General features: G+C 30.6%; 1 protein-coding gene across 1 annotated transcript; it reads left to right on the top strand.

The window, feature by feature from the left end:
* Positions 1 to 7,975: 7,975 nt before the first annotated feature.
* Positions 7,976 to 8,794, top strand: LOC149892581 (uncharacterized). The gene has a single exon (XM_090078139.1). It carries the CDS (start codon positions 7,976 to 7,978, stop codon positions 8,792 to 8,794), a length of 819 nt encoding a protein of 272 aa, XP_089934265.1.
* Positions 8,795 to 9,475: the final 681 nt, after the last annotated feature.

Here is a 9,475-nt window from a genome sequence, read left to right as displayed (position 1 = left end):
TTTTGTATATTCGATACTTCTATAAAAGATTTTTCGAAGTTTTTATTGGAAAGTTCCGTCCTTCCGATAGCGAAATGCTAGTCATGTAGCGTTTTGGGTATCGTAGGATTGGCATGGTATAAAATGACCAGTTTAGTGATCACACGATACTTTCCTTACCTAGGCTCTGATGCTTACAAGAAATCTAAAACCATTTTCTTAGACTAGAGCTAAAAAATAAAAAGAAGAGCTTTTTGTTAGAAGTTCTTATTTTCATTTTTCTTTAATTTCTTTTTTTTTTTAAATGAATTTTTTTCTTCTTCTATCAATTTATTTTGTTTAACTTTATATTACAGGCTCTTTTGGTCGTTTCTGTTACTAACTCTGAAATATTATTTAACACTTTAAATTATTAGTATAATTAAAAAGATCGTATAATTCGTGTTTAAATAATCTTGCCAATAAAATTTTTTATAGATATTCTTAACATTAACTTATGTACATATATGCTTAATAAAATAGATATTTTTAAAATTAGATCATTTAAATAATTAAAGCTATAATGCAAACTGACAAAGTTGGTATTAGATTGTTAATTGAGACTTGTCGTCGTAATCAGAAGTCTCCATCTGATGCTCACAAATTCATAACTACTGCCTGGTGTGAGGATGCAACTTCCATTCAAACAGTATACAAGTACTATCAAAAGTATTCTACATCAAACATAAGTGATTATAACAGTTTTCAGATGAATTGAGGCCAGGTAGACCCAGTACCTCAACAACTATAGACAACATTGAGATCATTCAACAACTGCTAGATGAAGACAAATTTTTAACAATAGAGCAAATTTGTGATGTCGTAAACATTTCTTTTGTTTCAGTTTATTCAATAATCACCGAAAAATTGATGAAAAGATCAATTTGTTCAGAATGGGTTCCATATGGCCTCACCCAAGCAAATCAAAAAAATCGGGTTGAATTTGCGCATAAATTTCTGACCATCCAACGAGATGAATTGAATGTTGAATGACGTCTAATTGTTGTGGATGAGAAGTGGATTTACCACAGATCGATCGGGTGTAAACGTAGTAATCTCGCTTGGATTTCAAAGGGTGAAGAAGCTCCGAAACGTATCAGGAGATCACAATTTGATGCAAAAAGTATGGCAGTTTGCGCTTTCTCATTTGATGGCAAGGCCTGTGTTGAGGTACTTCCAAATAGACAATCGGTCAATTCAGAAGTGTACATGCTTTTCCAATCAAATATGCATTCTAATTTTGTCAACAAAGGCATGAAAAGAGTAACATGGAACATAATGCTCCTTCAGCACGATAATGCCAGGCCACTTGTATCTGCTGCAGTCAGAGACTTTCTTGCTGAGAAAAAAGTCACCCGTGTCATTCAACCTCCATATAGCCCCGACTTTAATTTGTTGGACAGATATGTTTTTTCTTCATTTAAATTTTATCGCAAGGATTTGGATTTTCAGACAAAGGAAGCGGTTCAAGAAGTCATGGAGACAAACTTAAGGTCACATTCACATGATCATATGCAACGGCAACTGGAAAAACTGAAAACAGATTTAAATGAGATTATTTTGAAGCATGATGCTTACTTATGATCCACTCTTAATTTAATTGTTCATGCTTATTCTTTGTTTTTAAAAAAAATTGATTATATGAACTTTTTGATTGACCCTAGTGTAATAAATGTTTGAACAGAAGAAAATCCTTTTTGTAATGTTAAAAGGTAACAAGAGCATTTCATCTTTACAAAAAGCGCTTGTAAAAATAATTTCACAAATTATCTTTTTTAAAATATGCTTTGAAATAAAAAAAACACAAACCGCAAAAAGATAAAATGAAGTAGAAGAGAAACATAAAACAAAGTTTAGAAAAAACGTCTAAGGATTGCATTGCAAAGCATAAAAACTGTTGTCTAGAAAGAGCATTTTAAGTTCACTTGTTTGTCTTTATATTTAGTGCATCGTCGCTGAGATTTTTTAGGCGCAATTATTTCTTAGTTGCTGTTTGTTTTTTTTAAGTTAAGGTCAACAGGGTCATTTAGGCAGCTCCTGTAGCATAATCTTTAGTAAAATAACCTGTTATATGTTTACATTGAAATAAATGACATCAATTTAAAAAAGTAACAATAATAACAATAATAACTTTATAATTTAATAGAGCAAAAGTAACAGCAAAAATAATAGTATTTAAATAGTTTTAATAATAGTAGTAAAAATAAAAACAGCAGTAATGAAAGTAATAAATATTAATGACAAAAACAAAGTTTCTATAAAAATATTAAGAAAAAAAAAAGAAAACTAAAGGAGTTAATAATGATAAAAAATAAAAATAAATTTTTTTTTAGAATTTGTTTAAATTTATTTTGTTTTAAATAAAATGAAATGAAGATGATGAAATGAAAATGAGTTACTTTGAAATTTTAACTTTTCAAACTCATTCACAACGCACACAAGACTTCGATTCCATTCACTGATGCACTGATGTGTAATTGAATTCGTACCATAGCTCAAAGTTTTATAGGGAGGTACATTTTGTTTTCGATTATTGATGTTTCTAGTTAAATGTGAATGTATAAATCGAAGTGAAGAAGGTTGTAATAGAGGAAGCGTAATTTTTTTAAGGGAGTCAAAAACAAAAAGATTAGCAAATCTAACTGGTGCTGACAAGGAAGGAGTTTCAAGTTTTTTGAAAAAGTTTGAAGTTTCTATATTATGGAGTTGAAAATTAATTATTCGGATTGATTGGCGCTAAGCTGATGACAATTGATTAATATTACAGCTGCAAATTTCTCCCCAAACTTGACAACAGTAGATGAGATGAGATTTAAAAATTGCAAAACACAGATTTTTAAGGGTAGTTTTATCAACATAACGGCAAATTATTGAAGACATGCCATTAGCTCGATTGAGTTTTTTACGGAGTACATCTATATGAAAATTCCATGAGAGGTTTGAATCTGTAAAAATACCAAGATATTTCACAACTTGTGTTGGATATAAACGTCTATTATTATCTTTAATTTTAGTTATATGATTGTTGTATAAAATTTTTTGTCTTGGAGATGAGAAAAATATTTGTAACTAGATTATTTCACTCCAGATTGCCTCTTACTGTCATGTAGTTTTTGTGCTAATTGCCCTAACAACCAAATGCTACCCCCATCCAAAAAGCAAAACGATGAATGCATTGAAGTCAGTTACATAAATTGGTACAAAGACAAGGTTACAAATCGTCTAGAGCAGGGATTGATCAAACAGTCTTTGTATGCAACATATACAGAGTTTTTGAAAATGCTCCCTCAATTTCGGATTCACCATTTAATTAAACGTCACCAAGCGTCTGTTTATCGCCACCAAATAGATAATATTATGGATGGTGAATTAATAATACACTTTGATTTTAGCCAAAACTATTGCTATACTTATCAAGAGCTGTATTACTCATCAGAAGAAATGAAGGTAATAAAGTTGATGATGTTAGCAGTAATTCAGTAATTAAATCAATACCATATTAAAAAATCCGTCTCTTGCGCAGCTTTTGGTTTAAAAATATAAAAATATTTTTGCCATTATTGACCCAATACATGCCTAATTAAGTCGGTCAGTTTTCGGGTTTCGATATTATCTGCAAATGCAAATCAACAAGCGCAAAGCCTCAGCAAACAAGGCAATATAATGACATATAATGGTTCACTATATTCTTTAAAAAAATTTATTGGCTCAATAAAGAGCCATCATACGGTGTTTACAGGGTAATTAATACACAAAACTTGTAGATGAAATGCAAAACAATTTCGTTTTTGTACCGAACTAATAATATAATGTAAACCGATATAATAAGAGAAATGTATGCCTAGCAAAGGAACAATAAAACAATCTAAAAAGTTTTTATTTCTTAAAAATGATTTATTCAACTGTACATCTTTTATCTAAAATTTTGCCCTAGAGGCCTTTAATAGTTTCATCAGTAGTGCTATTATGAAAAAAAAATTTCTATTAAAAAATTTTTATTTTGTGTAATAGGAAAAAGGAAATCAAGCTTTTGTTGTTTTGAGCTTCGTGTCTTTTTAAATAGGAAGTGTTAGTTAAGGGCACCGTGAATGGGGGTGACTATGAAAGCTTTTTGAACATTTTTGCATCATGGAAGAAAACTGTTTGCCTAATCACTACTGTAAAAGTTGTAAGCCTGATCAACACTATGAAGTAAATGCCTTAGTTTTCTGGTTTTACACGAGTATATATGTATTTCCTAAACGGGGTGAAAATGAACAGCCGATTTGGGGTGACTTTTGAACATTACACATCGCTTTCATATCCTAAATTAAGGCTATATTACAATAATACAATGGGGGAAAGCACTGCTAAAGATCAAACAGATAACAGAAAGTTTATTGTAAATAAAACAATTTATTTTTAAATTCAGTTTATGTTAAAAAATTAACATACTACTTTTAAAACCTATTTTTTTAAATATATTTACATGTATCACAATATTTACAAAGCTATCCTACATAAAATAGCACATCAGCTGTCACTATCCTTCAATTTCTCAAATGATTCACACATGCTGCATACAAAGTTGATATTTTCAATATTGAGCTCATAAAAATAATCTTTATCATAAATGAGGCCACAACACTGGAGGTGATATGGTTTAATGCAATTGTCGCATTGAATCCATACATGATTGCTTAACTCTACCCACTTTTTGTTACATAAAGCACAGTACCAATTACTATCTGTGTTGTTGTTAAGCTCTGTTGAACTTGATGGCATTAACTTTTCTAAACGATAAAATCTTTTACCTGGTTCCGCCTTTGGACCACGTGGTTTGCGTTTTGCAGGTGGGTTTGCGCCTAATCCTAAATTATTTTTTAAAATATCTAAAACAGATTGGTTAAGAATCATTACGGTGTCTTTACCACCAGGATCTTTATATTTTCCTAGAAGGCGTTTTATAACCTCTGTTTTGTCCATAGGGTAGATCCCCGTTGCTCGAAATCCGCTTATCAAAGCTTCTGGCCGCAAAGTGTTATTCAATTTATTTAAAAGCGTAGGTAGGTGTTCCTTTGGGATTGCTCCTTTGATACGACTTTCTACTCTCCACTTCAAAAGAATACTCCTCCACGACTGCTTTAATCCTCTAAATATAGCAACATCTAGTGGTTGACAGAGATGAGTTGCATTTGGGGGCATTGTTATAAACTTGATGTTATGTTGAATCATGGCTTCAATAACTTCAGGAGAAAAATGTGAACCAAGATTATCCCCAATTAACAATGTTGTTCCGGCTTTTGAAATAGCAACAGGTAAGTATATTTCCATAAACCATCTAGTAAATGTTCTACTATCAAACCACCCATTAGGAGTGATGACATAAACAGTTCCAGGTGGTCCACCTTGAGTCCAACCCTGGTAAAGATTCTTTGCTTTATAAACAACCATGGGCGGCAAAAACTCTCCGACAGCATTGCCAGAAAACATTAAACTGGTCGACTGCTTTGAATATTCTTGTTTTTTTTCAACACGGTTTCCATGGCCACGACGAACAATAACGGATTTGGACCCTGGATTATCTGTTATATTGGTCTCATCATAGTTTCTGGAGGTATATCCTTTAACTCTAGGTAAAAATTATCAAAATATTTGTTAAGGGTTTCTTCGTTTACCACGGCTCTACTATGTTTCACATTGTCTGCAACCCTATTTGTTAAACAATGTCTCTTCATGAAAGACTGAACCCAATCTACCCCAGGCATATTATTTTTGAATCAAGCGTCATTTATCTTCACTTTATCACAATAAGATTTGACTAAAAGTCTTATGTCCAAGTCAGTCATATAAATAATTGTTTGGACAAATAAATTTTCAATTTTACTATCAAGTCTGGTTTGTCCGCCATGCTTTTTAGGAGCTTGATCCCCAAGCTTTACTTTTTTATGTAATGTTCCTAATGGAATATTGTACATTTTTGAAGCCTTCCTTATGGTAAATCCATGATTTTTTACTTTAATTACAGCTGTTTCTATGTCTTTTTTTGTGTAGCTTGTTTTATAACCACAACTGTTTTCCTTTCTTTTGTAATTTCGAGGCATAGTTCCTAAAATTTACAAAGAAAAGCCTAATTTCGTATTAAAAAAATATCATTTTAAAATGAGCTTTTAATCGGATATAGGCAAGCTATACCTTAAATTATTATTTTATTAAAACATTAGGCGCTAATTTACTTTTCTACCCCCCTATTTTTATTTTTGATTATGATAGAGAATTTTATCCTGATTAAGAATCGTATAAAAACATACACCTGAAAACCAAAGGAAAGTTCTCTAATTTGATGTTGAAGTGTCAAAAAAATATACCAAAAACGCTAATATTCGCCATCTTTTTTTACAACACTTTAAAATTTCACTATTTAATTACGCCGCGTGGTTTCTGCAGTTTAAAAGTAATTAAAATTCTCATGAAAATTCAGAAAGTATTCATGAAAATTCCGATGCAAAAAATTTGCAAAAAACAAAATGTAATTATAAAAGACTCTCTCTATAAGAAATGTTTCTTTATTTCTGTTTTAAAATTAAAATGGCGAATGCTAGACGACCGACTATTATTGAATTTGATAGCCTTAATTTACCGGAAATTGGTCGCAGGTTTAAAAACAATAATAACGAGTGTATCCGTTGGTGCAGGGAGTTTGGTTTACTTGCTATCAATATGGTCTGTCCTTGATGTAACATCCAGTGCAACGAACAAAATAGTGATAATGTCGATGGAAAGATTTGGAGATGCATGCAAAATCAATGCAAAAAGAAAATAAGTATTCGTGTTGGGAGTTTTTTTGAAAGATCTCAACTGAAACTTTGGCAAGTAATAGGTATTACTTATATTTGGACTCGTAGCGCCGGAAAAAGTCGTGGCCTTTCAGTAGAAGACATTCAAAAGGATTTAGAAATTGGTAGCAATGAAACTGTTGTTGATTGGAATCAATTTTGTAGAGACATTGCCGTTACTTATTTCCTTAATAACCGTGTGCAATTAGGAGGACCAGGTTCAATAGTGGAAATAGATGAATCACTTTTTTCAAGAAGGAAATACAACCGAGGTAGAATTGTGGAAGATCAATGGATTTTTGGTGCGTACGATATAGCGACTAAAGAAGGGTTACTCATTCCTGTAGCGCACCGCGATGCTGCAACCTTACTACCCATCATCATACAATGGATTCGTCCTGGAACTGAAATATGGAGCGATATGTGGGCAGCATACCGAGGTTTAGCAGCGCAAGGCTTTCAACATGGTACAGTAAACCATACTTTACATTTTGTTGATCCCGCAACAAGTGTTACAACAAACAGGGTTGAGGCAATGTGGCAAAGAAGCAAAGCCAAACTTAAAGCTATGTTTGGGCCCACAAATCGAGAAATGATTCCCGATTATTTGTCAGAATTTATGTGGGCGCAACGTTTTAAAGAACATTCTTATTTTCACTTTTGGAACAAAGTTGTAGATGAATATCCCGTTTGAATAATATTTATGTATATTTTGTATATTTTAGATAAACATTTGTTTATCTAAAATCATTAATATATTTTTAAAAAAATCTATATAATCTGAATATAAGAAAAAAAGTTATTGAAATTCGAAGTTTTTTCAAGAAAAAAATACTTAAAATAAAAATACATAACAAATTTCTCTATAAAATGTTTTAGTGAAATAAAAACCGGGCTATAAAGTTTTTTTAATAAATAATTTCATGTTTACGGCATGAATTATTAACTTAGTAGTTTTGTAAAAAAAGATGGCGAATATTAGCGTTTTTGGTATATTTTTTTGACACTTCAACATCAAATTAGAGAACTTTCCTTTGGTTTTCAGGTGTATGTTTTTATACGATTCTTAATCAGGATAAAATTCTCTATCATAATCAAAAATAAAAATAGGGGGGTAGAAAAGTAAATTAGCGCCAAACATTATGTACCATTATGTAACTAAAATCCTAAGCATTGTCAACTCACTTGCTGCTCAACTTCAACTCCAATCAGATATTGACCAAATTGTTCACTGGACTAAATCTTGGCTCATGGAGTTAAACGCAAAGAAATGCAAGGTCATGCACTTTGGTCAAAAAAAATTAACTCTTTTCAAGTACTCCATGGAGGAATTAGGCCCTTGTTCAATTACGACTCGAACTACATTGGAAGCAACCACTTCTGAGCGTGACTTGGGAGTTCAAATTACCAATGATCTTAAAGTAGAAACCCAATCCATAATTGCCTCATGTAAAGCAAATCAAATGCTAGGCATCCTAAAACATACTTTCCAATCTCATGATGCTTTTTTATGGAAACAACTCTATTGCACCTACATTCTTCCTTTACTTGAGTTTGCAATTCCGGCTTGGAACCCTCATTTGGTGAAAGATGAACAAACTATAGAATTAATACAGCGCAGAACCACAAAAATACCAGACAAACTGAAAAAGCTAGACTACAAGTCCAGATGTTTACAACTTGGCCTATCTTCTCTCGTTGAGCGTCGTAAAAGAGGTGACCTCATCCAAAAATATAAAATTATTAATAACATCGACACAGTCAACTGGCACTTTCCCCTCATCACAATTCCACCAAGAGCAAATCACAGAGAAAGACTTCACCGTGAGAAGTACAGCAACAATTTATCTCGTTTCCACTTTTTTAATAATCGCATTGCCAAGGCATGGAACATGTTACCAGATAAAGTAATCAGTTCTCCAACTGTCAACAGTTTTAAAGCGAACCTCGATAAGCTCTAATGTTACTACAGCTCGCAGCTTTCCTTTGTGAAAGTTGCAATATGAGCTTCACAAAAACTAACTGTAATCTGACAATCTATTATTTGTATTTTGTCAATTATTTTTACTTTTGTTGTAACAAATATATACTACTACTACTACTACTACTACTACTACTACTATTATTATTGTTATTATTATTATTATTGTTATTATTATTATTATTATTATTATTATTATTATTATTATTATTATTATTATTATTATTATTATTATTATTATTATTATTATTATTATTATTATTATTATTATTATTATTATTATTATTATTATTATTATTATTATTATTATTATTATTATTATTATTATTATTATTATTATTATTATTATTATTATTATTATTATTATTATTATTATTATTATTATTATTATTATTATTATTATTATTATTATTATTATTATTATTATTATTATTATTATTATTATTATCATTATTATTATTATTATTATTATTATTATTATTATTATTATTATTATTATTATTATTATTATTATTATTATTATTATTATTATTATTATTATTATAATTATTATTATTATTATTATTAAAGCTTACCAAAAGTCTCATTTCATTATTGCAGAGCATCTACATCGAAAATGTATTTAGAATCGTTATGGGATACAGAAATTGATTTGTACAGA

Source organism: Hydra viridissima, unplaced genomic scaffold (assembly GCF_058129835.1).
Source record: "Hydra viridissima isolate aposymbiotic clone 2 unplaced genomic scaffold, HvirCarnegie_v1 scaffold_2, whole genome shotgun sequence".
NCBI lineage: Eukaryota > Metazoa > Cnidaria > Hydrozoa > Anthoathecata > Hydridae > Hydra > Hydra viridissima.
Note: the sequence above shows the minus strand (reverse complement) of the source record. Positions and strands in the feature narration are given on the sequence as shown.